Raw genomic sequence first — 27,450 nt, forward strand, 5'->3', positions numbered from 1 at the left:
AAAAACAGTATAAATTTTAAGTTGTTATAGAACAGGGAGATGCACTTTGAAGTTGGTTGTCTGAGGTGTAGGTTAGCTATGGGAAGCGGGGCAGTTTGTCAAAAGTTGAAATTACAGGTTAAGCCTGTTATCTACCAGGTTATATTTTCACAGCTTAGTCAGACGGTGCAAGCTTTTTGACCAGTTCAACCAGAAACGAAAACTTGTAGGATCAACCATATTGTTCATTTTTCACTATTTTCATTTTCGCTAACTGTTAAGTGTGAATAGTATTTTGCTAATCTTTTTGTACAATAATAAGACAAATCATAAGCACATGACCAATCAATGAACTGCAGAAAGTGACAAACCTAATGGTGAACAATAAGTTGGCCGTGGTTGCGAATCATACTGTTGGTGCATTAGTACAAAATTTGTCAGTCCAATAATTTCTAAATTGATTGAAAACTTGAGTGTTGACTAATTGATTAGGCCTGTTGCATAATTTTTATTTTTTCAGGTTAACTCATTTCCTTAATGGAGTATGGTAATACAGAAAATTCTATACAGGTGTTATTTGTAAGATTGATGTGATTTACCCTAAAGACAAATATTGGCAAAATGATTTGCCCTTACATGCAGCATTAATATGCATTTTAACTTAAAATCTTCCATGGAATTGACTTTTGCTTCACGCGTTCCAAAGAAGAAGCGTCGGTGAAAGTATGTTGGTCTTCAAAAGATTACAACTTTGGTTTACTTTGGGGACTATTTTGATATCTGTAGCACATTCAGAACAAAATGAGTCGAATCCAAGTCCCACACCCACTGCACCACCTTCCAAGGTAAAAGTACGGAAAATATTTTAAAGATAGAAGGTCATCAATATTTAGTAGGATAATGATTATTATTGTATGATAGACTGTTCAATACTAATTATTATTGAAATGTTTTTATAGTTTAGAGCTATCTTTAGCTTCTGGCATGTTTAAAACTGCATGAAAACGTTTGAAGGAATTTATAGAAGCTGCTTAGCCATTTTGCCTAACTTATTTGTACTGTTTTGCTTACCACTCTACAAGTGATATGATTTACAATGATGGTTCACAGATTAACGAATTTTGCAAACCTTTTCCAGTTAAGTTACACCAGAAAATTTGAAATAAATGCAATATATTTATTTTGCAGGAATTGCAGCCAAAAGATCCGCTACTGCTCATTTCAACTTTGGACGGTACGTTGCACGCCGTCAGCAAAAGAACTGGAATTGTGCAATGGAAGTTGGATGAAGGCCCAGTGCTACACGTCCCGATGGAATCTGCTACAACCATTAAAGGGTAAAACATTTTTATGCTCTTAATTCTGAAAAATAATAGTTTGCATATTTGTAAAGTTTATGTGAATGGAATGGAAAGAGGAGTTGTATATATACCGTTAAATCATATATATAATTAATGTTATCGTAGTCTACATATTCTGCTCTTTATCTTTGCGACAGTTCTTGTTCTTTTGTTCTACTGAAACACGCTTTCTTTTCTCTATAAAAGGATAACTAGTTAAATGTAGTCCGTGTAATTTTCCCTCTAAAACAAAGCTACTTATGTTATTAGTTACTATTATTATTAGTTATGTTATTATCTTCTAGGCCTACCTTTTTGCCTGACCCCCATGACGGATCCTTGTACGCTTATGATCCTTCATCGCAAGGTTTGACTGTAAGTTTGTGATATTGTATATTATTTATGTACATGTATTGTGATGTACATTTTGCAGTATTTAGTTGTACTGCCCAAGACTGTAACGTATCATCTTGTGCATTTGTTAAATTATTATTTACGAGGTTTGCTTGAACAATCAGTTTGCCTAATTATGAAGGTCTGTTCTACAATTTATATTCGCATTTGCCTATTTCTTTTTAAAAGTTTTTCCCCACGTGCTTTTAGGAGTGTAGACTACTTATTATCATCTTAATCATAATATTGCCTGAAGCTAGGACAAGGTGTTTTCACGTGGCCGCAGCTCACATGAGATACCACATGTTGCTTTAAGCTTTCAAATGTTTATACATTTATATGGTTTTCTGGTCAACAATCAGCATATTATAAACACATTATTGGAATGTTATACTGTATGTTTTATTATTATCTTTAGAAGCTACCATTTACAATCCCTGAACTGGTGCAGGCCTCTCCATGCAAATCCTCGGATGGAATTCTTTACACAGGTATGTTTATTTTTGCCTAATTTCCTATTTTGATTACTTGTCAGCTGCTTGGTAACTGACAACTCTGTAATATTTTTTTAATTTCATAGCCAGAAGGTGTTATTACATTTGGAAAGGATAAATGAGCCAACTGTTCCGTATTATTTTCCTATTTTAGTAGAATATTGGTATCCGTACTTGATTGTGAAAATTTGTAACTTAACATACCCTATCACCTTAATACACCTTATCAATGCTTATTAAGGGCGGAAGCAAGATGTGTGGTATGCCATCAACCCGTTAAATGGAGTGAAGCAGCAGATTATTACCACGGACAGTGCCATTGACAAGTGCCCTGGTGGAAGTGGGGATGACATGTTTATTGGAAGAACAGGTCTGTTTCGATTTCATTGTGGACTTTTGTTTTCAAGATGTGGGTTATTTGAGCCCAGTCCAGTAGTTGACTGGTTGTTGAACTTTACAATGAACATTAGCCCAGCACTGTTGACATTTCATGTAATATCTCATGCAGTGACCTTTTCATTGCAATACATAGTAAGAAAACTGTGTTTATTTTGGAGTGAAGAATCGAATTTAAATGCTTACATTTAATGTGAATACTAAATAATTTCAAGTCTTTATAAATGAACATGACACAGCTATCATATTGCCAATAATTTTTGTACCCATAATATTTCATGAATATAATGTTTTCCAGAATACAAAATTACGATGTTTGATTCCAAGACAAATGTGATGCGATGGAATGTCACATTTACTGACTATTCATCACATGCAAATGAAAAAGTCTCCAACAATTATGGTGATATTTTTAGAGTTTCAGGAAGCGTTGTAGAATAATAGTGGTCATAGTCCCTATCTATTATACAACATCCTGTCATTATTAATTTCTCGTGGTTTTCTTTATGATTTAAAGCAATTACAAATAAAATGCATTGTGCTTTATATAAATCAATGCTTCCATAATATTTCTGGAGCACCACTTCAAACTCGATTTTTACACCATAGAGCTGCTGCACCTTGCTTCTAGTACTGATGGCTTTGTTATCACCGTCGAGCGAGAAACAGGTATCTTGTCACACCATCTGTATGGAACTTGACTTTAGACTTTAGTCTTTTCTATAGTTATGTGTTGATTTGTGATTCTCAGAATGAAATAATGCTTACAGCTATAATTATAATAACTATTCATGATCATTTAATTTGCTAAAAATGAAATTTCAGGTCGCATTTTGTGGGCCCAAAATTATGGTTATCCCGTGGTTGCAATGTATGCTTGGGTTCCAGAAGGTTTGCAAAAGATAGAAATGACGAGCGTTGCCAAGGAAACGATGACCTATCTTCTTCAACAAGCAGAGGGAAAGATTTCGTACTGGGACACAATCTTTGAAGGAAATCCTCGATTTCAGCCAAAGGAAGCCACACTTGTGTATGTGATAATTGTTTGGATAAATATGGTTGTAACTACTGGTAGATACATTGATATGACCGGCTGGTTTTCTTTCCACATGTATTTGTTTATTAGACTATGTGTACATGAAACTGCAAGTATTGTAAAAGTCACCGACAAATTTTTTTTATCAGTCCAACACTGTATGTCGGCCAGTATCAGCACAGTCTCTACGCTCTGCCTGCAATGACACACGATGGTGTTCAACTTAATGTAAGCAATGTGTGTGTTCTTTTTCAATCTTTTCTTTAGTACATCTTACGTACCTACGCTTATAATTACTTGTGTCAATGAAAGTTGTACTCATAAAGGCCGTTTCTGTCTAAGCTTTAATTCTAAACTAACTTAGCTTGTTCTCATATTTGAATACTTTTGTATCGATTTGACCTGATTCTTGTAGAAACACCGAAATGTCCATATGCTCCCTGGACCCCCAGGATCAAATCATAAATCCACTTCCACAGACCTGGATGTTACGAGCATCACAGTGCCAGTGTGGAGGCTACTTGGTGAGCGTAGGCAGTAGTTTGAAGAGACCAAACCTTAATTGCATCAACATCTTAATTGCTTCATACAAACTAACTTATTTGACAATTGTCCTGGTGTATCAGAACTTTTTTGAATTTTGATCATTAAATTGCATTTCAAATATCCAGATATATGCCGAGCTTTGGTGTCTTCCCATGACCTTTATCTTAATCTTGAGGTCAGAATTTACATTCGAATCTCATGTCAAGATCCTTGCAACACCGTTGTTGCTATCCTTAGAATTTTTGTTTTAATTTTTAACAAGCTCAAATCCTCGTGTTAATCTTCGCATTATGCTCTGAGCGGCTTGTGATTTGCTTGAAGAATAAAGAGCCAAAATTCGGAAAATTTTAAACATTTTCCTAATCTAATCCAAACTTTTGAAATTATTTTAAAGTATTGGAAGTTTTAAAGAAATATGATTTGTTCGTTGCTATATCTGGTTAGAGAGGTTATTCTATGGTTCATGTATTTACTGTATGTATTCCCCATTTTGTGCATCGTATAATATTATACCCATGTTATATTGCCATGTTTCAAAAAGATGCCATGGTAGTTATTACACAAATGCATGTTCCACATGTTTTTCGAAACAGGTTACCACAAGGTGCCTCCTTATTCAAAGATCAGCATCCCGCAAACCTACCACCCTTCCTCACATCATATCGGTCAGATCGGAAGAGACCAGCCCAAACCAGAACAGGTTTTCACTTTACAGATATGAACCAAACTATGTTTGCGATTGTACTGTAATAGATATTGCATACAACTTTTCTTGGACGCCAACAATTAGGGAAATAATTAATTGACTATTAAAACTAGTATGATATATTATATAAAGATTTCAGTTACATCACAATAGTTACAGTTACATCACAGTGCATGGGAACTGAGAAGTTAGTACAGTAGTGCCCTGAAAATCTTGTCTTTCAATGCTGGTGTAGTTTTAAACCTTATCATTGGTTTAATTGCAACTTTTGTTTTTCCCATTTCTTTGTGCCTCGAATACCTCAAAGTTATGTGAGAAGTTTTTATGTTGCCAAAGTGAACCAAAGCTATAATAATAAGCATATTTAAATCTTATTTTGTGTCTGGCTGTTTGTCTGCATCGGGCAAGCATTTCTTTTTACATAAAGCAAGCTTTAAGTTGTACCATAAAGAATTTAGATGGTCCCATGAATCAGGAAATGTTGTGAGAATAACTATAACTAGAAATAACAAGAAAATAACTAATGTACACATTAGGACAAATGTTCATTTAGTCTAACTGTTCGTCGATTGTATTTACATGGCTTCAGCTATGTATTTATACGATGACTACTCTGTGCACTGATAGCCCTGTTTGAATTGATTGTCTGTTTCCTGCGTTTTGATCCATTTTTCGAACAAGTTTTCATTTAGCCAGGCAAACAGCATAGCGTGCCAAGATGATGAATTAAAACTGTTAATTACTTTGATTTTTGTCCGTAAAAGCACAGGAAATCACACACAAAAAATTAGCTGGATATCATATGATTGTATGAATGTTTAGATGTCAACCCCGGGATTCAAGCCAAACGCTCTTCCGACAAGCAAACCACCTGTTGATGACAAAAAAGATACTCCATCTTCTAAAATGAAGTATGTGAATGTTTCATGTGGGCTAACTAGTGATTATATGATACTGTGGCAGTGATATTGGTTTTGACTCATGCTTAAGTCAACGTTTTTCTGTTTTTTTGACATTTTGGTTGTTGTAATAGGGTTGGTTGCTGACACATTGTATGGAATCATGTGATTGCTTAGCTACAAAATACAAATACAACATCTGCAATTAAAACAACATCTGTATATGGTGTTTCACACTTATATTTTTGTTCGTCTTAAGTAGCCATGGACAAGCAGCCAGCAATGAGAACAATAATGTTGATGAAGACATGGGACAAATTCGCTGGAATGAAATCACAATGGTGGCAATCTTGACGTCACTGATAACGGGCGCGTTTATACTCTGCTTGTTAAAGGTATATACTCCTTTATTTTGGTATTTAATTCATGTGTTTGCAGTGTTTTTCTGCTATTTTAAACTGCCCTATATATACACACACATATATATATGTGGATTTCTGTAAGTGTATTTCTAGTATGTGGTATTTATAGGTATATTTCACAACAATTAAAATTTTATTATGTACAGTAACATTTGAACTCCTTTAGTCCTACCTGATCGTGATAGGTTGGATGTATAGAGTTTATTGTGTTCATTATAAACACCGGTTTTTGTGGGAATGAATGCCTGATGTTAATATCTTAATAAGATCTCGATTAATATCTTGATCCGTTTGTAAAATTTATAGAAATCTTCCATTGGGTTATCCTCTTCAAACACTTCGAAGCACTACGATGGATTAATACATGTTGGAAGGATTACGGTTGACCCGATTGATATATTGGGCCGTGGTAGTGAAGGAACAATCGTGTACAGGTTGGATTTTTTCAAAAATATTTATAGTTCTGTATTTTTAACGTATAAAATAGAGTCACCGGTGAAATGTGTTGAGAACATTTTGAATTTGCATCTTAATTTTACTTTCAATAATCTATGTACAAACAAGGGGTCGATTTGATGGGCGGAACGTAGCGGTGAAAAGAGTCGTCCCTGAATGTTTTACTTTTGCTGATCGGGAAGTTGCTCTTCTGAGGGAATCCGATGAACATTCTCATGTTGTTCGATATTTTTGCATGGTAGGTGATGTAGTGATAAATGTAGGTGATGATGCATGGTAGGTGGTTTAGTTTAAACAGTGATATATTGCTGGTAATGGTAATATTGGTCAGTAACAGTTGATGATAATAACTCAATCCGTATATTCTCAAAGATTTGTTGTTGTGCTAAATTGCAGCTAGGATTATTAATATTAACAGTTATGTGTGCTATTGATATGTAAGTGTGTGCTATGTGTGTAAGTCATCATGAATGTAAAAATTGATTAATGTATTGTAAATGAATAATAATTACTTATAAAACAGTGAAAATCTATTACTTTAGTTATCCCAAAACCTAGACAATTGATAGATGATAACAAAATGCCTAGAAACGCCAACTTTGATAACTCATAGTAATTAATTGGTACCCTACAACTTTAATTCATATTTGCGTTCCCTGTAACTTGACTAGTTACAATCGAGCTTAAATATTCATTTTTATATTTAAATTGCAGGAACGTGACACCCAGTTTCAATACATAGCCCTGGAACTTTGCAGTAACACTCTTCAAGAGGTATAAAATACACTAAATACACTAATATACAAATAAATAAATAAATAATAAATACACTAAATACACTAAAATAATACACAGTGATTTGTGCTCTGGCTTGCAAATCTTTTTCCACTACTTAAAAAATTAGTGACATTTTGTTCTTTTGTTTTCGTCTCTTGAACAACAGTTATTTGCGTGGTTGAGTGGTGCTAGTAGCAGTACGCTGAGGTGATAACTGTTTCTTTTGTGGATTAATCCTGATTTAATGTGATAAAACAACACGACATGTTTTACTTTGCTATATTTTATGTAGTAGGATAATCCTGCGTCTTATGATTGCGTTCGATAATTTGCAGCAAATGTTTTATTCGCAGTATGTGGAAAATCCTCAATATAAATGCAGCACAGGCCTGGGCGTCACTACAGTTTTGCATCAAGCAATGATGGGACTGGATCACTTGCACTCCATTAAAATAGGTAATTTAAACCACGTTCATTGTTTTCATGACAGGTAGAAACCACTGAAATGCTGCAGTAAACATATATAAATAAAACAGTATGCTGTGATGTATTAGTAGTTTATCAATATATTGTACGTGTGGATTAGAGAAATCGGTTATGTTGCAGGGGTTTGTGGTTATGCTATTTCTGTGCTGTCTTTTTTATATCAAGTAAAAACAAGCATTGCGCAAATACATGTGTTTGTATAGAAGTTGTTATGTTATTAGGCATTGATAAAATGGCAGTAAGGCCCATGTTCCATCACAGCCCACATGGCCGGTATTTTTAATCTTTGTACATTTCATCCCAGTCCATCGGGATGTCAAACCCAGCAACATCCTCATCTCAGTGCCAGGGAAGCTCGGGAAGCAGAGAGTCGTGATCTCGGACTTTGGTCTGTGCAAGAAACTCATCCCCGGGAGGTTGTCGTTTTCTCACAGATCAGGAAAGGCCGGCACTGATGGTTGGATTGCGCCGGAAATGATCCTTGACAAACGATATCGGATGGTGAGTAAGGTCAGATCTCATACAATGACAACATTTTTCGAAAATGTACAGACAACAGATAAAGGAATTGTAATTTGCTGTGAAAATGTGATTAGGATTTTCTTATTAAACAATGAGTGAGGCCTTTGTGTTGTTTTCTTGGTACACATGGCTTAAAAATTGATACAAACGTAATGTTTCTCATTACGTTAGTTTTGAAATTGTCACTAAGTAATTATTGCAGAAATCCAACAAAAACTTCTTATATTATAAGTAGAACAAATACAAGTCAGTAGAAAACATTTTGTTTTGGTCTTGTATTTGTTGAACTATGAATGAGTCATAACTCTCAACACCTTGCTTCTAACTTCTCAAATTATTTGATGAGCTATTCCGTATTCTGTTGTTATTTCTATTTCATAATCTCTCTTACTTGTGCACAGACCCAGGCTGTTGATATATTTTCCATGGGATGCGTATTTTATTACGTTATCTGTGGGAAACATCCATTTGGAGATTCAATCTCACGCCAAGCCAGGATTATCAATGGGGATTACAGTCTTGAAGAATTGCAAGTTTTTGAAAGTAAGTTTCCCTTGCTGCCACATGATCAAAAGTTTCTGTGAAAGGTGTTATTTTGTGTAAGTCTTATCTCCTGTGCTAAGATTAGGACTCAGCAGTAATAACTCACAACCTAGTTTAAAATGCTAAAGCTAATTGTTATCAGTGTTCCAATGACTCAGGTCATTGACTTGACTGAAGTCATAACTTTCAGTGACTTGATTTGACTCAGTTTAAATTTCCAAACTGACTTGAATTAATCAAATACTGAGGTGGGCAGTCGGTACTTACGAAGTACCATTGATAACGGTACCTGTACTTGGCAAAAAATGTACCGACGGTTCCGTTATTCGGAATTATTTCAAAAATGTAGTTCGGTACTTGGTACAGGTACTTTTTTTGCAACCGATCCTGTTGAAAGTGCAATTTTGCCGATATGCAACCATACACAAATTTTCAAACAAATAAACTATTTTGTTCCTTAGGCATATTAAAAAACAAAAAATGTAAATTACATTGCAAAGTTTAATATAGCTGATGTAATTGCAAAACATTGCATCACTTTGAATATACGAGGATTTAAGGGTTTTGAATACTGCAAGCAAGCATTCCAAATGCACAGCACGTTCTGTGTCAAATGATGACAAAATCACTTGTTGGACAAAAAATTTTGCAAGACCAGTAACATCCGCCAATTTTTCTGCAGCACAATAGACAAAATTATGGCAAATATTAAACACAATGTAATAAAGCATCTATTATAAATATATCAACCTGCGATCAAGAGCAGGTGGGAGCACATAACTGTAATTAAACATAAAGAAAATATAATGGTAAAAATTTGCAATATATACCAACTACAGCTTATAGTTTTAGCTTTCAGGTATACTGTTAAGGTTTATAACAGCCATGTTAAGTTATACAATACAGGAGTACTTTAGAGAAACCATTTAAATGTTTGCCAATGTTATAGTCATCAACAAAGGCTTATTATGCACGAATACACAATAACAGCCACTACACACACGCTAAAGGCTACTTTAGGTCCAAAAATATGTTAACTCACTCTTTGCGACTTTAGTAAACATTTGTAGATTAACAAAAGAACAAAAAGTGCTAAAATTGGCATTAAGTTTTAATTAAAATAAAGTTTTAAAAACATACTCCCCAAGTACCTGGACTGATTTTTATTTCATGAAAAATATAATCCGGGACACGGAATAAGTACCTTTTTCTAAAAGCACCAACGGTACCGGTATCGGTACTGAAAAAAATACCACAGTACTGCCCATCTATGGTCAAATGTCCATCAGGACTCGACAGCAACACGATGCAACGCGCAGTATGACATGAGTAAATTTTTTTAAATTAAAAGTCATTAAATTGACACAAGTTATATCTTAACTAGGGATGGGCCGATACGAACCCAAACCCGAATAGATTCGCCGAATATCGCGTTTATGAAAGATTCAGGCAAACACGAATACAAACAATGGCCAACTCGAATACAATATTACTTATAAATTCACTGACTTTTGTTAAAAATGATGATCTAGTTTCCCGACAAAGCTAAACTAGAGTCAGCAGTACTTACAATGAAGGTCGTTTTCCTAACGATTTTGCTTTTTTGATCGTTTTTTAAACACTATTTTTCGAAAGAAACCGATTTGTTTATCAATTACATCATGTTACAAGCAAGACTTGACAAATTTTGGATGAAATTTTACTGTTTGGTTCTAATACGAATAGATTCGGGATTCATTCGTGTCGACCTTCATGATATTCGGGTTCGCACGAACCCGAATAATCTTCCTCGCGGCACATCCCTAATCTTAACAATTGATGGAGTCAAGTAGCACTTTGACTGGGTTTGGCTTAGTCAGAAAAATAGTTTACAACAATAGTAATTATTACCTCAAAATAAAATAATTATTATGTCATACCCAGATGCAGAGGAAGCAATTGATCTCATTCGACGGATGCTTGTCATCGATCCAAGTTTGCGACCCAAATCTGACACTATTTTAAAGCATCCTTTATTCTGGGATTCTGTTAAAAAGCTGCAATTTTTTGAGGTACTTATGCAGTTTCTGGAGTATATTCATCACGGAGGAATTTTTGTTTGAATTTTGGTATAGTAAAGGGCTTTACCAATATTCTTACTTGGCTTGGATTATAATTGAAAATTTAAATCCAAGTGATTTTGAACTTCCAAATGTGTTATATGTTTAAATGAAACTGTAAATTTGTGTGCCACAACTCAATCCTGTTAAACAACATAGACCAGCACGAATTAAGTCTTACATCACAAACGCCAGCATCTTTTTTGTCGTCATGGTAACCTTGTCATAACAAACTTATTTGTCGAACAGGATGTGAGCGATCGAATCGAGAAGGAACCTCTTGAAAGCATCACAATGCAACAGATCGACAAAGATTCCTTCTTCGGTGTCCGGAACGGGATCCAGCGTGACTGGATCCAGCATCTTTGTCCTCCTTTGCAGGACGATCTACATAAGTTTCGAGCTTATAAAGCCGGTTCAGTGAGAGATCTTCTGCGTGCAATAAGGTAATGCTTAGTATTTGGTTTCAAACGTGATATTGAATATTATTTGCTATTCTATGAACTTCTTTCCTCCCTTGTGTCAAGTTTTATTCAAAAATGTTCACTACAGAAACACTTTTTGTTAAAATGATTTGTTATGCTTTTGTTTTAAGCCTCCAGTACTTGGTTTGTACAATACGTTGTCTAAAGTAGAATTTATTGTGTGATATCTGCATTTGCAATTCTAGGAGAATTTGTCAGCTTTGTATATGTCATAATAATATTTGTGTGCACAATAACCACACTGATAATAATTTTCGTTACAAACCTCAGAAATAAAAAGCATCATTACCGAGAGTTACCCACACGCGTGAAGCAGTCCCTCGGCAGTGTGCCAGACGAGTACCTGCATTATTTCACGTCAAGGTTTCCTCGCCTGCTCATACACTCTTATCTCGCCATAGCCTGTTGCCGACATGAACCCATGTTCCGTGCTTACTATGGAGAGAGGTATTATAGGAAGGATGTAGTTTTGATTTAGGTAGAACCTGCAGAAACGTCTGTTGCGTTTCCTTCGTCATCTTTCTTACCTTGTAACTGTATTTCTAATTGGGTGTTGGGCTGTTGTTGTAGGATCGTGAGAGTCTGGAAATCATTGCCTGTTGTGTTGAGTTGTCTTTGCTGTAACTTTCTGATTAGTTTTATGTTGTAAGAAACTTCTGTTGTTATAGTGCCGGTGACCATCTATTTGATGATGCGTATCAATCTGAGGATATTTCAGATAATCCAGCTTTCAACAAACCAACTATGTATGGTTATAAGCCAGGTTGGAAAATGAACAAGCACAGGTAAGAATAGAAACTGAAGTTACTTGACAAGAACTTTGTTAATAGTTCAGTTACACTTCATAATTGCCTGTATTAAGTTCTAGACTGCCCTCTTATTGGCTGTTTTTGATTGGTATTTATTTCATTGATCTGTTACATTTGAAATTTTGTCCACAATTGTCATTAAGTTATTGATTAGTTCGTCTTGTTTTTGTTCGTTCAGTTCACCACTGACTGGGGATTGGGGGGTGAGGGCAAGGGTGCCCAAGAACTATTCCCTTGCCGACCAAGACCCAGACTGGAGGTCAACATCCACCAAGTTTGGTTCCACGCAACCTCAACCAACCAATGCATTTAAAAGCCTCTCAAAGAACACAATTTCAAATCGGTTGTACAACAATGGATACACATCTAATTTAAATCGATCTTTCGAAGATGCGGACGGCAGAGTGGATCGTCATGGCAATTCTCGTGAAAATTGCGACCTGGATTTTGTCGAAATAACAGAATCTCACACGACCGAGTCGAGCAAGCAGCTGATCTTCAATAAAAGACTCACAATTAAGAGAGGTAGCCCACGTGTTTCGGAATCGAGCACCGGAACCAACGAGACAGAGACCTCTGAAAGGAGTTCTGTAAAATCAAATAATGTACACTCAGTTCGACAAAGCAACACTAAATCTTCGTTTGCGGGAAGTTATGCTGAAGCGGTGACTAGAAAATCAAAAGCTCTTACGTCAAAGCACGAGGAAACCCAACCACAGGTCGGCATCAATGCACCAATCCCAGAAAGTTCCAATCCGTTTGAAAAGTTAATTTTGCAAGAAGTTCCTGATCCTTCTCCTGTCTCCGATGAAGCTTCTTCATCCGAGAGGCAAGATGATGTTGATGTTTCATGCTGTGATTCCAGTTCTCATCCAGAGCCAGAAAAGCAACAGGAAGAACCAAACCAGACGTCGGCTTCACCTCCGGAAGACCTTCTCACTGTTCCTGATCCCGGCAGTGTTACCCCAAAAGGTAACGAAAAGACAAAAATAAAACCAAAGCGAAGAAGACGTTTAAAGAAAAACAAAAACAAACAAAATGCAACACTGGATGAGGAAGTTGAATTACCTGACGACGATCAACACGACTCTTAACTTCGATCACAAAGTCTTTGCAGTAAGTAGCTTGCTGCGAGCGAAATAATTACACAACTTCTTAATACAGTAGAATTTGTCTATATCGGCACTTTACGAGAAATTGAGAAAAGGCACAGACGGTATACACTGCCATCATAGGCAATGAAACTTAGGCAAAAAGCTACTTTCCTAATATTAATGTTTCAAGATGCACCCTTGGTTGTAGGCGAAATCCGCATGGGCAAGTTCTACTGCAGTTGTACACCATACTTTGGCTATTACTTATGCTTTCTATATTTTTCCCTCATAGCATCCATCTTGTGAGCAAGCGAGGTGACTTTTGGCACAGTGACGTTTGTAATGAGGTCGTGTGTATTTCTCATGATCTGGTTTTGCATTGGAGGAATGGTATTCCTGTCTGAGGTCCCCTCAAACCGTTCAAATTACACTCAACTTCTTTAACATCATGCCAGTAATAAATCGTTGAAAACTTGGAAGTCATGGACTTTGCTTCTATACTTTTTTGAATTGTGAGCAAATGTTACGCAATAGAATCGTTACAAGTTTGACCATTTAACCCAGCTTGTCATTTTTGTACTGTTTTTTTTGCCAAGTGGCTTATCGCTTTTTGTACGTTATACATACTGCCAAAACACTTGGGATTTCCAAATACGAGTAGAAAATGATGTTTAGCGACAATGAATGTGCTGTACTTTAAAAGACTATTTTAAAAGTGTGTTTATATTTTTTTAGAAAGCATAATTGCATTTGCCTCGATCTTTTTGCTTCTAGTACAGTGACATTTTTCTATAGTTGTTTTTTTTATATTGTTCGCTGTCTGCACCAGTCGGCTTCTGTGTTTGAAGATAACAGTTTTCATTTTAATTCTGTCATCATTGGTCAGTAGACACATTCTTGCCCCAATGAAAGCTGAAAACAGAAAACAGGTTCTTTGTTTTTAAATCGAAAACTTTTTCAAGTCAAGATGATGCAAGTAGTGGTTACTAGTAGTAGATGACGTGAGATGTCTTTCGTAGTAGTTCATTTTTATTTCTTTTTTGCTGAATTTTGTGTAATTGTGATTCTGTAGCCATTTATACTCTTTGGTGACTAGTTCCTGCTGTAGGTGGTGTTGGTAGAAGAAGATACCTTACTTCAAGATTATATACCGACAGTAAATCAAGCCGAAATGTTTAACAAAAAACCCTTTTAAGTATGCTCTGAAAAAATGAATGACCCAAAGCACGGCAAATTACTTTACAGCATACGCAAAGACTCGCATTTCTTGGTTCAAATTGTGCAATACGAAATCAAGTGTTTTCTTTGAAATGATTACATTACTTGTCTTATTACTAAACGACGCTTTGTTTTAAGAGAGAGTTTTTCGCCTTAATCTTACATATATTTCGTCATTGTCTATGTGAACCATTCGTTGTGTATAATTATTGCTTTGGCCAGTTTGACATTATTGTTTATCGGCTTTTTCTATGTCCATCGTATTTTGCCTAAACTTGTAATAATATTTTATGTATAGAGCTTTGTTTCTTATTGCAGGTGAAATCCGGTAATTTGTGCGGGTTTGCAAGTCGGTCTTAATTTAGATGACGGTCAAGAGTAAAAGCCTTCTCAAAAAAGTTCCACAATAACTATACGCTAGCAAAAAAAAAGCTTGGAAACTTACATGCAATAGCATGTAGTTCCTTTCCTAACTTCAATATTTACGATTGGCGTAGCCTACTCCGTACTTTTTACGCAACCATTACCATTTAGAAGTTTTTATTGAACTGTAGCGTACAGTGCCAAATTTGTTTTGTAACCTTCAGTTACCTACCAGGAATCAGTGTCATGCTTGCGCTTTTCGTACTCGCGGATTCTATGAAAGAACCCAAATTTCTACATAACACACACTGTTGCATCGCCAAATAAGCGATGGTTTGATTAGAGTCGCATATCTGTATCGCACCGCCTGTGAAGCTGGATAAGTCAGATTTATCGGAATTACTAAAGATAGTGGCAAGTAGTAACGTACAAATTAAGCAAAACCTTTTTGTCGAAATAGTAGGCGTTAAGTTGTCCGTATACGTAATTTTTTGTAGCACAATATTTTTTACCTTCTGTGTTTTTACTTCATGCTTCCTTTATCGATGTGTGACGATGAATGTGCTTTGCAACTAATAGGCCCCATTGAAAGTTGTAGGCCGGGGTCAATTGGCTAGCCAATGTCCTGCTATTTCGTGCTTACAGGTAGTTGGTAAGATTTGTTTTAAAATACAATCATATTTGTATGGTATGTTAATGTTTATCTTCGGACTGAGGAATGTCTTTTCGGGACTTATACCCGGCGAAGTATCCTCATCACTCGAGCCCCGGTTACCAAGCTAGCCTTTGTTCAAGCTCTTATTGTCAGACATTTTAATTTTTATTTGAGTGATTTAAAAGATGTCTATGCAAAATATTTTTTGCACAATTTTCACAGAAAGGCGTTCGCGGCTTCGCGCGGTGATATTTTTTTAACTCAGGCCTCTGAGGCTAAGTTACAAAACTGAATGATACTAGATCTTTTGCGCTATATTGTTAAAATTTGCTGCGCATCATGCAAATTATCGCTGATTATATAATTGCAGGTCTGCAGTTAGTTCAAGCTGATCCGCGATCAACTCTAGAAGTAGCGTGTATAAAAAGTTTGACTGTTTGAGAGAGACTAAAATTCTTCGAAAAGTGAAACAGCCTACCGCCACATCTAAAAACAATTCAGGTCATAGATTAACAGAACTCGTGAAAATTTGGTACTTTTATCAGAAAATGCATAAAACATTCTCGAGTTTTTTTTTCATAAGTTTAGCCCTAGGCGCCTAGTCTAATTACCAAACTAAAAATGATTTTTCATGTTAACCGTTTTATGACAGTTTGACATATTTTATGCAGAATAAAGCCAGGTACAGTACAGCAGTTGTTTTATGGTATTTTATGCAGATAAAGGTAGTTGATATGTGCAGTATCTGTGATAATTGATTGTATTAAGTTAGTGAGTAGTTCAGTTATGGCCTATAGGCTATCAGGGGTTCCCAAGATTTTTAAGATGTTGACCACTTGGGCACGCTGTATTGTCAGCACGTGCCACTTATTGTAAAACAACTAATTTAATTGAATTTTAGTTTATTCAGAAGAATAATATACATTACCATTGCCTGCATTATTTTCCACCACATTACGTGCATGCCTGCATTTACGCTTCGCACCTACCACAGATTGAGAATCCCTGGTTTATAGTAACATGATGTAAATAAAATGTGTCACATTTTTCATGTCTCTTATACTTATGCACTACGACATGAAGGTTTGGCTTATACAGTTTGTTTGAAAGCTGGTCAAATGCTCAGTTGTATTTGATTTTGGAAACTTTTTCATTACTGATGTATAGGTCTATGTAATACAGATGATATATAGGTTATACACATAATTTTAATGATTTCTGTTTACTCAAGGTTAGCTGTTTGCTCTAACAAAATGGAAGCTGCCCTAGGAAGTGTGGGTGATTTTGATAACCCCTCAGCCAAATTCATTGCGATTATGGTCTTGCAAGAATTAAAAGCAATTCGAAAGGACATGAACCGAGAAATTAAACGATTAAGCTCAAGTATCGAGCAGTTGTTTTCTCATTTTGATGCTTCGTCTGCTGAATATTGTTCAGATTATGATTTAGTGCAAACTGAAGAAGATAACGTCACTAGCATTGTAGAAAATAGTGAATTACAGCTCCCTGGACATAACAAAACCACCAGTAACAATGATGATTTGGCTTCCTCCCTGCTTGAAGTGAAACGACCGTTGCAGGCTTTGCAAAATATACCAGAGAATCCAATAATATCAGCTGACAGCAACAATGGTAAAAATAATCTTCAGATCGATTGTGTTGAAATACAGATTATTCAAAATGAAAATATGGATCCAGCATCTGACGAAGTGTCAAATTTCTTTGATTCTTGCGAAATTTATGAATCTGACCAGGAGCATTTATCTGATGAGCAAATGGATGAGAGTAATGTTGAAGATGATGATGTAGCTGCAGAAGTTAAAGAGGAGGAGGAATACATATTGGAGGAGATTCCTCAAGATAGTTACTCTGTTAGAACATCAGAAAATAACTGCCGTCAACTTCGCTCTTTTTCTAAACTGAGATCTGAAAAACACAATGTTCAGTGTGATATCTGTGATAAGGTGTTTGACAATCCAAACAATTTTAAATCTCATTATGCAAGACATGTTGGTCCATTTAAATGCAAAATCTGTTCTAAAGAGTTAAGCACAAAAGGCGGTTACAAAACTCACTTACTAATTCATAAAAACATTCGACCTCATCAATGCAACCAATGTGATAAAGCATTTTTTGAAAGAGCTGCACTGAGATTTCATATGCGGGCAAATCACACTGGCGAGCGTCCTTTTGCTTGCAAACTCTGCGGGAAGGCATTTGTCCGCAAAGGCAACCTAACTGGCCATATGGTTCTTCATTCTGGTGAAAGGCCATTTCGCTGTGAAGTCTGCGAAAAAACTTTTAATCGCAAAAGCAATTTGAAGTTGCACATGCAGGTACATATCCCTGATCGGGCTGAAGAATGTGGGCATTGTGACAGAAGTTACATTGACAAAGAAGCATTAAGAAAGCACCGACTGAAAGCGCATGGAATTAAAAGTCTTTAAAGGAATTCGCTTAGGCATTGTTTTTAAATGATCTTATACCATTGTCTCAAGATATTTTTATTTCATTGACAGAGTTGCCTTGTTTCACATTTTCAGTAATGATGCGTTCTCAATTGGTAGATATGTATAAATTTATGGGTTTAATGAGTTATCTTGCACAACTTTACATTTTCCAGGTGTTTATTTCACGAGGTGTAATGATATGGCAGATCATCTTAGTCATTTAGTTATAGCAATAGTTGGTTATGATATGATAAATTTTTTAATAAAAGTTCTTTTCGGCATTTCGATCTTTGCTATCAAAAGCTTTGTCACAAGTGCTTTTAAACTTCAAATCACTGAAATGCATCAATGTACAAGCAGCATACAGTTTACACCTTTCAGGCTAACTGAGTATTTTTAACACACCTTTGCAAGCTTTAGCTAATTCGTCAGGCAGAAATAAATGTCATAAAGTAAATCTCTTTCATGCCTTACTTTAGACCGAATTTCTGCATATATACTATTTTTGGTTTTTAGACAGACTTCAAGTATCAATCACTTATTCAATCTTGACAAAGCTAAAGGTTGTGTGTTAAAAAAATACAGTTTACCATATAAATGCTATCTGTTTTGTACTTACGACATAAGAGTTGGTCAACACACAATTCTGTCGTTATCTGTATTTGTTATGGATTTGTAGTATATAATGGTTAGATGTGTGAAAAGTTTATATTTTTGAATGCTGGTTTCAATGTATTTGCATTTTTGTTTTATATTTTGCATGTGTCTCAAGTAACTATGAAGCATTGTTGCCGTTAGATTGAATTCTTCAATTGTGTAACATTTTATTTTATACAATAATAATAACCAACATTACAAGTTGTTTTTCTCTACCTACACACAACTGATTGGCAGGTTCATTGGAAGCGCACAAGTTTATTGCTATTTACTGGCAATCAGAATTTTACAGTTCAGCAATGACACTAAGGAATATGTTTTCCTGCATTTGGATATGTGTTATTATGTGTGTTATTTCACTGGTACTGCATTTTGCTTGTGATATGTGAATAGAAAAACTATTACTTTGAGTACATTTTTTGTTCAAGATTGGAGTTTACAAAGTTAGACACCTACATTTAAGTTAACTTTGGCTTTGAAATAGAGTCAGTTTTGCAGAGGTTCATTGGAACGTTTTACTCTAACTTTAAAAGATTTTTTAGCAAATAGGAGACTGTGCTTACCAAATTTATTATTAGAAAAACAAAAACTGGCCTGAACAGATCCGATCTTATATTAGGCTGATATCCAGTAATATCAGCACCACTCATAACTGCGGTTTTGCATAGGAAAAGGTAGAAATTGACGTAGGCGTAATTAGAGGTAAATTTGTTGTAAAGTCTGAACCCTTTCCCAATTTGGAAAATGTAAAACATATGTCCTACAGTTGCTGTGCGTGGCGAAAGACACAAAACGTATATTTTTAGGCAAGAATCATGACATGACATGAGTGGCCTTTTATAAACTGCGTAAAAATAACGATAAGGCTAAGACGATATTGAGGTTCTGGGTTGGACTGCATTAGAAGATCCCCCGAATCAAAGTCAGTGTATTACCTGTAGCATAGATTTTTATGATCGTTGCTTCAAATAGCCAGTTATTAGCAGCTGCAAAAATGTGCACAAAGCACCGCTAGCAAGCATACTTTCATTTGCAGAGTTTTTTTTTACTCCCACACAGTATATCTTTATTTTTCAACAACCTTATATAGAAAGTAAACGAAGTGATTTAGTTACTATATGAACACTCAATTTTTAAAGTTTACGTTCCTTGTATTAAAATTTCGAAAATAATTATGTGCGTAAAAGTTCTGTTCGTACAATTCAAATGTCATCGGTTCAGTGCACAGAAAAGTGATGACGGTGAATTGGTTATTGTGATGTTTGTGGAGTCATTTCTGCATAGTCATTGTGACGCTGAAATCTTCAAAGTACTTTTTCTGCAAATGCCAATTGCAGACTCCCATTGCCTCTCAACTTTGCAAGCTTACTGCAATGTTCTGCGAATGTGCAGGCTTAAAAGTTTCGATCGACTACTTGTCCTTACGGATCGAAACTTTAGTCTAGCTTGTTATTTTGATTGTATTATAAGCTGAAAAATATTGTTATGCAGCCTGAACCAGCTTAGTTTTGACAATATGCCGGTATAGTGCTACCCCAGATTTCCAGAATGAAAAGCATAGCCATTTTTTTCGATGAGATCTCTGGGGGTACAGGACGGCCAAAATCGGAGTGCATTGGCAGACTGGGTGTAAAATAGTGCATTTTGCAGTTTGGTAGGCAAATGCTAAACCTGTGGGTTCTGTTTTCGAGTGGTAACTGTGAAACGTTTGTGCAGTCGTATGCAGCAAGCACAGTCTGACAATCTTTAGAAATCTCAAGGGTGCAGTTGCCATGGTTTCCACTATAGGTCCTACCATGTGCCTGTGGTCTGTGACGTATCACGGACTACACTTACACTAATCTATGGGAAATAGTAAACCTGCAAAAGTCAGGAAGTTTTGGGAGTAATTTGATATATACCATAACCTACTATGCGAGGTAACATTGGTGAACCTATGTCAGTTATGTTGCCAAACATTACACAACATGAAAATTAAACATTTATGCGTACTTACAGAAGTGCTAAACTAGATGTAGTTGTGTACAGTACTAGTTCCATGTTATTTATCATTGTGATATCACTTTCATACGGTTGTGCAATTTTGCACCAGAAATTGACGTATGATTAGTGAGCAGCTAAGAAATATTTTATTTAAACTTACAACCGATCAAGTAAAACAAAATGACAAAACATTTTAAAAGTTTTGTACATGAAATTATCTTTTTAAGGATGTGGTTAGAATTTGCATAATGCATACTCTAAAATAGAGCTTTTTGCTATTTTACATACAATAGAAGTGCATTCTTTGTTTCTTTTTTACTTTTATAACAATACCAACTTCTAAATCTTTAAGCATTTTTGTTTATATGCATTACGTTCGTTAATACAATGATTGATTATAAGATATTTTGTAATGCTCACTTTCAGAGTTTTCTGAATCTAGTTAAATTGTCTCTTATCATTTGTAAGTTAAAGTCTAATTTTCTGGATAAAAGATTGAAATTGTTGTTTTCTAAATTTGCTTAGCTGCATAGGTTTCTCTTAACAATTTCCATAAAAAATACTTGAGATATAACAGTGTAGAAAAATAGAAACACACTGTCTTTAAAGATGCTGCATATCAAAGTTGTATCAGATATCATGTGACCTTGGTGTTGGGTCGGTAAAAAGAATTTGGAGACCGCCATGGAATCTTACAAAGATAAATATACATTTAAGGTTAACCTAAGTCTACCAGTAACAGGAATTCATAAATATTGACTTTTTAACTATTGGTGTCAAATAATTCAAAACTTCCAAATAAATTTTTGATTATAGTACTATTAGTAGTACTGTATATTGTAATATTAGTCATCATTGTTTTGTATTTTTCTTTTTTAATGAAATACGTAATTGTCAATACATCATCGTCTTTTTCTCTGACTTTAGGTTACATGGGAACCATTTCTTTTACGACCCAACATGCCTCCAGAGGGTGCCCCAAAGGGTGACAACTATGGACCTAATTCACCTTCGTAAGATTTTTCTTCTACTTTTTATATATTTTCTGCACCAACATACTGTCGTTATGAATGCGATTATTATGTGAATGTTTATTTTCCAACGGAATTGTCTTGTAATCTTATTTCTAGATAAAGCAGTGAATTTTATAAAAATGTGCACATTGGTTTTGCAAACAAGCTTTTAAAAATTGATATGTGACATGTCCCAAAAGCTTTTAAATTTGTAAAATGAAGGTATTTTTCCCTTAAATTTTAAGATATTAACTTTTATTTCGTTTTACTAGAGCTCAACGATTAATTAACGTTGGACGTAGTGTTGGTGTGGAATTTGCATACAAAGCAAAGAGATTTCCAAACACTATTATTGGCCATTGTGCACTTGAGTATGCTCTACTACAGGATCCAACCGGACATAAACAGAATTTAGTAAGTTTTGTGGTGTTGTGCAACACAATTGAAAACTTAGTTAATAGTGATGAAGGCATTTTTTATAATTAGCGGTAGCTATTTAATTATTATATTAGAACTATTTCTGACACAATTTTTTGCAATTTATTTCAATGTTTACACAATTCTAATTAAAGTAACATATGAGCTTTTTAAGCATCCATCTTATGTTCAGCTGCAGGAAGGATTGTTCAAGAGTTACTTCACAGACGGGGAATACCCTGATGCAGAAGTGGTTTCCACACTGGCTTCCACAGTTGGATTGAACAAGGATGATGTCAAAGCTTATGTGCAGGATGAATCCAATCAGAGCCAAGTCAGGGAGAAAGCGGGTCGATGGAGTTTACAAGGAGTTTCAGGTAACCAACAGGCAACAAACTTTAGAGAATCGGTTTAAGCTAAAATGAGTTTTCTAGTGGAATTTTGTGCTAAGGTTAAAGAAATATGTATGAATTGCCTTATCATGACAGTGATTATATACTACACAGCGAGATTGCTTACAGGAACATAATTATCACTGTTCTCTCAAAACAAATCTATCTAGTAATGAAGTTGAAAAACTAAGATTTTAGTTTCACTGAACTTTTATATTGAATTTCATCAATTGGCATCATTTAATATGAATATTTGTTTTTCACTTTAGGTGTTCCGTTCTTTATCGTTAATGATCAGAAAACATTTTCTGGAGCACAGGATCCTAGGAATTTCCTTCACATATTTGACAAAGTGCATGAAAAGTTCCCACTTTCCACCAAAGCCTAATTTTCTAGCAACCTTGTTGACACGGCCTTTAATCATGAAAATATAACAGATAACATGAAAATATAACAGCGTTACATGAGATTTTTATTCTTTCCAAAGGCTTTATTTTGTTATAGTAAAGACATATGATGTTCATAGAAGGAAATATCAAACTTTTGTGTTCTGAATTCAACTTTGCCATAATGGTCTGTTTAAAGCCTAAAAGAATAAACCAATCGTCACACGTATACGTTTTTTGCAGGTTGTTTTGAATTCTAAGGCAGCCAAGTGTATGCCAAAACTAAGGGAGTGTATTATTTGAAAGTTGTTGTGTAGGGTTAGAAAAGTGGTTCCCAAACTTTTTGTTGATCAGTACCTTTTGAATTTTTCATAGGTTTGTGTGTACGTACCCCTAAAAGTTTTGTTATCTTTTCATCCGCTCAAAGGCACTTGCTCTGCAACACAACTTACTCTCTCCACATACAATTTAATAATCCATTACATCCCCTGAAAAATTTAACTTACTAACTGTGTCTTTAAACGCTTGGATATATCCATATCTCAGTATGGCGGATTACGGGATCAGTCATCAGTGCTTCAATTACTTTCATTTTTTCGACAAGTGTTAATTGCTACAACACGCACACTCCAGTTGTAATTGTTCAGCCCATTCGTCAAGGGTGAATTGTTACAACATCAACGGCAATGAATTTTTTGCTTGTTTGAAAACTTTGAATCCTCCAGTCGGAGACAACTAATTAGGGCCTTACCCAAGGAAAAACTGACATATTGAACTCTAATGGGGAAAATGTGCTGCATCCAAGTCTAGTTAATTGCAGCCCCAGAGAGGTTATGTAACTATATCATTTTAGACTACGTGTACATTTTGAAATGGATCACTTGATACAGGTAGTCAGACGCTCCAATGTGGAACCCCAGCTTAACACAAGCAGTGCTTTTAAAAGGAGACTTCAAAAAGTACAATAATAAATTATGTAATCAAATACCGTTTCTAATAGTTTTGCAGGAATATTTAAAATAATTTTTATTTATACAGATAAAAGTCCCTTAATTCATTCAATTGTTTTAAAATCCAACAAGTTAACCCACCATAAAGTTTACTCTGATAACAAAACGGATCATGCATCGTTTGCGTAGGGAGAAATTGAATCATATAACTCAAAGTGCCAACATGACGTTATTACCAGCAACGAATGTGCCGTTATTTAACCACCGTCATTCTGGCAGAATCCTAGCAGAATCATAGCTTCCAAAATGACAGCAGGGTTTCCGTTTATTTTTTTATAAACTATGTACAGTGGACTAAATAATTATTCTTAAGCGCTAATGGTAAACTGCCTAATGGTTTTAATGTGGTATGCCTAGTCGTGACTTGTCTGTTTCTAACATCGCATTTAAGTATTTTTGGTTACGGTATTTCGATGTCAGCAGTCAAACGTTATTATTAATATTAATGAGAAAATTCTTTGATTTAGCATTATGAATTGCATGGCCTAGGTAAAAGGTAAAATTGCTGAATGCTGATGGGCTAAAATGTTCTTCTGACATTTTAGGCCTATTAGGTTGATGCACTGCAGAAGTCTGGAAGTGAAGCTTCTTTGTAGACCATAGCCCATTAGCTATAGCTTAATAACAGGTTGCATGTAATTGAAAAAACAAAATCGCAATAGGTTGCACTTGCACTGTCTCAATAATCAAGTCAGCAACTGTATGGATAACAGTCTACAAACCTAAGTAAAAGTGCATAGATGTAGTAATTTGACTGATTTCCAAAATAAATATGCATGTAATTGTATTATATGTACTCAGTAAATGCATTTACCTGCCCAAGATGTTGAAATAGCCTACTTATCAAGTGTTTTTTGGCTCTGAATTCTTAACATGTTATATAGGCCTATTTAGTGTAACTAGTAAGCATTTGTCAAATTGCATATATGTTTTAGGGTTGACAAAATACTGAGTTTATGACAGAGAAATGGGAAGTTTTGTTTAAGTACTTCTTGGTGTAAACATCCTTTTCTCTAGATAAGTTAAAATTGTTTGAAAGTTAATCAATACGGTAAGTATTGCAATTACTGTTTTAAAAGTCAACTCAGCCCTTTAAAACATACAAGAAGAGGATTTATCATTTTAATGTGGTTAAGCTCCAATATGTCGGTATTGAAGGCATGTTCTATTGTTGTGCAAGTCTCATATGTTTTGTGATTTCATTTGTGCTTTTACCATATTTAAGTTTTCTCACATTAATTATTATCACTGAAATTGAACATACCAATATATCTATTTGTTTAAATCATAATTTGCTGTTGATGGATTTTCCAACCATGCCCCTGAGGCAGCCCTTTCATGGTCGTTTGGTTTTTTCATCAGGACATTCCCCAATAGGCATATTATACCTCGATAATAGGTAATGCTCGTTGAACGAAACCAATGGTTACACTAAGAAGTAGTATTTATAGTGAAGCATAAATACTAAACAGGCACAACAATTATGATACTGTGCACTTTAAATACAAACAGACAAAGTGAACATAAAAGAATGTGGAGCCAACCAGATACATCATCATTAGAATAACATCTAAGAATGCACAAACATGGGACTGGCAGAGGCTACACATGCCATGGAAAAATCTAGTGAACTGACGGCATCGCTGTGCTACATGAAGAAGTACATATAAATTTCTTTATATACAAAGACGTCCCAGTGCTCGTATGCACCTATACTATCGTACATTTTGTGAACTGTATGTGATTGTGAACAGCTCTTAATTTCATCAACAGACGTTTTGATTGGGAAATTCAACTTCTTGGAAGCATTATTGTAGTCCAAGTGATAGAGGTGCAGAGTGAGGTAAATTATGGCTTCTATTTCTAACACTCATATAAGGTAAACGTTACAGCTACACTGATACTTTTCAAAATACTTTATTTAAAGGTTGCCCACAGTGATATGGGAAATAAAAGAGTTGTCTACCCATCGCTTCCTCACTTGTTGTACACACAGTCTGCTGCGAACAAACTCCAGGAGATTTGATGCAAGGTTGCTACTGAGATATTTCTCCGTGTACTTAACTTCGTAAAGTCGTACTCGTAAATCTTCAATTTTGTCATTGAACACTGTAAAAAGAGATAGTGGCGATAAGCAAACATCTTTGACTTTGCATTTTCTACAGAAAACTGTATAAGGTCAATAAGTGATTGAGCAATATTGTCCAGAACGGCCGTCGACAAATCCTTCCAGTGTTTATCAGCCTCACCTTCCAAGTTGTACTGTGGCTGAAATTCCTCCAGCTCATTTGTTGTGATTATCTCCATGTCAAGGATAAATTTCGGTAGTTTTCGCCATTTAATGATTTATGTATTATGCTGAGACTTGTTTTCTTTCGTGAAAGCAGTTTTCTTATTGACGTCTTTATGATGTTTTGGAATATTGGCTGATTTTTTTCGTAAAAAATATATAGTTACAGCGATCGATCTTGGAAGGAACACCATCATATTCTACTATCCCCACTTCCCCACCATCACACTGGACTACTCTTTCCTCACGCACGATGTAGGTAACATAGTGCCGTTTTTCCTCACCAAACTCAAGGTAACAAATCCCTGCCTGAAGTTTATATCTTATTTTTCCTTCTCCACAGGGTATAATTAACTCACGATTGGCAACCACAATCTTTTCTGACAGTGACTTTGAATCACGTCTTCTTAATCCGATCACAAGCAGTTGTGACGTGGAAATGAACCTTCCTTGAACATTTACGCTCATTATAGGATTCCCAGGACATGAGGAACATTCTTTGGAAGTTAAGCATGTGAAGTGTTCGGCGATATAGAGAATTAACATCGAGCCGTGTCTTACCTCATTATACAAAGGCAGCAAACGATTTCTGTTGTTTCTGTTACACTTTTTTTTGCCCTGTATCTGTTGCGTTTCTCCCTTGCGGCCGATTGCGCGTTTCCGTGGTTAATTAAGCACATGTATCTTTTTATCGATGTGTGTCTGACAAGTAGTTGCACTGACAGTTTTGTATTGGAGCTCCTGAAATGAGCTATGTGAACGAAAACTTGACCTAACTGCTTTTAAAATAAAACATGTGCCTGTAATTCTAAGAGTGAGAACAACAAAACGTAACACTGGCGAGCACGGCACGACCTCTTAGAGGCACAGAAGATTTTATCAAGTTTTACTGAAGTTGAATTTTTTTTACTCTCCGCCTCGTTACCAGCGTGGCAATAGTTTTTCGTCTTTTCTCAAAGAATTCGAATCCTTCTGCGACAGCGTTAAAGCATCGGATGCGGTGAAGAAACATGCATCTCTACAAAGCTTGCCGGAAGGCATGAGATTCTCAATGACCGATGGTCGTAAAAAGCTCTACGAGCTTAGTTATGACGAACTCATTCAAAAAGCAAAAGACACAGTTTCAGGACTATC

At 35.5% G+C, this 27,450-nt stretch overlaps 3 protein-coding genes and 1 long non-coding RNA gene across 9 annotated transcripts; all 4 read left to right on the forward strand.

Moving 5' to 3' along the window:
- The first annotated feature begins 497 nt into the window (after positions 1-497).
- Positions 498-15,000, forward strand: LOC143451887 (serine/threonine-protein kinase/endoribonuclease IRE1-like). Of its 3 annotated transcripts, none has more exons than XM_076952654.1 (25): positions 498-824; positions 1,168-1,316; positions 1,625-1,694; positions 2,131-2,203; positions 2,448-2,576; positions 2,901-3,005; positions 3,212-3,271; positions 3,428-3,632; positions 3,788-3,866; positions 4,054-4,162; positions 4,778-4,884; positions 5,713-5,801; positions 6,049-6,184; positions 6,518-6,645; positions 6,776-6,905; positions 7,382-7,441; positions 7,798-7,900; positions 8,235-8,440; positions 8,854-8,995; positions 10,919-11,046; positions 11,344-11,540; positions 11,850-12,026; positions 12,248-12,364; positions 12,567-13,504; positions 13,775-15,000. In XM_076952654.1, the coding sequence occupies exons 1-24, from the start codon at positions 705-707 to the stop codon at positions 13,480-13,482; spliced, it is 3,735 nt and encodes a 1,244-aa protein (XP_076808769.1). In that variant the 5' UTR covers positions 498-704; the 3' UTR covers positions 13,483-13,504; positions 13,775-15,000. The 3 variants fall into 3 exon arrangements, with proteins under 3 accessions (XP_076808769.1, XP_076808770.1, XP_076808771.1); XM_076952655.1 differs by having other exon boundaries at positions 6,052-6,184; XM_076952656.1 differs by having other exon boundaries at positions 499-824; positions 8,235-8,431.
- Positions 15,001-16,902: 1,902 nt separating this feature from the next.
- Positions 16,903-19,238, forward strand: LOC143453104 (uncharacterized). Its single transcript, XM_076954252.1, has one exon. It carries the CDS (start codon positions 16,930-16,932, stop codon positions 18,163-18,165), a length of 1,236 nt encoding a protein of 411 aa, XP_076810367.1. The 5' UTR covers positions 16,903-16,929; the 3' UTR covers positions 18,166-19,238.
- A 2,099-nt stretch (positions 19,239-21,337) lies between these two features.
- Positions 21,338-23,245, forward strand: LOC143451999 (uncharacterized protein YwbO-like). Its single transcript, XM_076952799.1, has 5 exons — positions 21,338-21,525; positions 21,736-21,821; positions 22,094-22,235; positions 22,432-22,615; positions 22,900-23,245. Exons 1-5 carry the CDS (start codon positions 21,418-21,420, stop codon positions 23,016-23,018), a joined length of 639 nt encoding a protein of 212 aa, XP_076808914.1. The 5' UTR covers positions 21,338-21,417; the 3' UTR covers positions 23,019-23,245.
- Positions 23,246-24,327: 1,082 nt separating this feature from the next.
- LOC143451557 (uncharacterized) lies at positions 24,328-27,122 on the forward strand. Of its 4 annotated transcripts, none has more exons than XR_013114868.1 (7): positions 24,328-25,077; positions 25,539-25,686; positions 25,800-25,869; positions 25,954-26,058; positions 26,192-26,350; positions 26,480-26,571; positions 26,660-27,122. It is a non-coding gene; the product is annotated as an uncharacterized LOC143451557 (long non-coding RNA). The 4 variants fall into 4 exon arrangements; XR_013114867.1 differs by having other exon boundaries at positions 24,332-25,425; XR_013114869.1 differs by having other exon boundaries at positions 24,329-25,686; positions 26,480-26,575.
- Positions 27,123-27,450: the final 328 nt, after the last annotated feature.

The sequence above is a fragment of the Clavelina lepadiformis genome, chromosome 4 (genome assembly GCF_947623445.1).
Source record: "Clavelina lepadiformis chromosome 4, kaClaLepa1.1, whole genome shotgun sequence".
In the NCBI taxonomy this organism is placed as follows: Eukaryota; Metazoa; Chordata; class Ascidiacea; order Aplousobranchia; family Clavelinidae; genus Clavelina; species Clavelina lepadiformis.

Bases quoted from the DNA above. Each gene is read 5' to 3' on its own strand.
- LOC143453104 (XM_076954252.1), top strand. From the start codon at position 16,930: ATGATTTCTGTTTACTCAAGGTTAGCTGTTTGCTCTAACAAAATGGAA.
- LOC143451887 (XM_076952654.1), top strand. From the start codon at position 705: ATGTTGGTCTTCAAAAGATTACAACTTTGGTTTACTTTGGGGACTATT. The intron at 1,317-1,624 runs GTAAAACATTTT...ATTATCTTCTAG, and splicing joins TCTGCTACAACCATTAAAGG to GCCTACCTTTTTGCCTGACC. The intron at 5,802-6,048 runs GTATGTGAATGT...GTTCGTCTTAAG, and splicing joins ACTCCATCTTCTAAAATGAA to TAGCCATGGACAAGCAGCCA.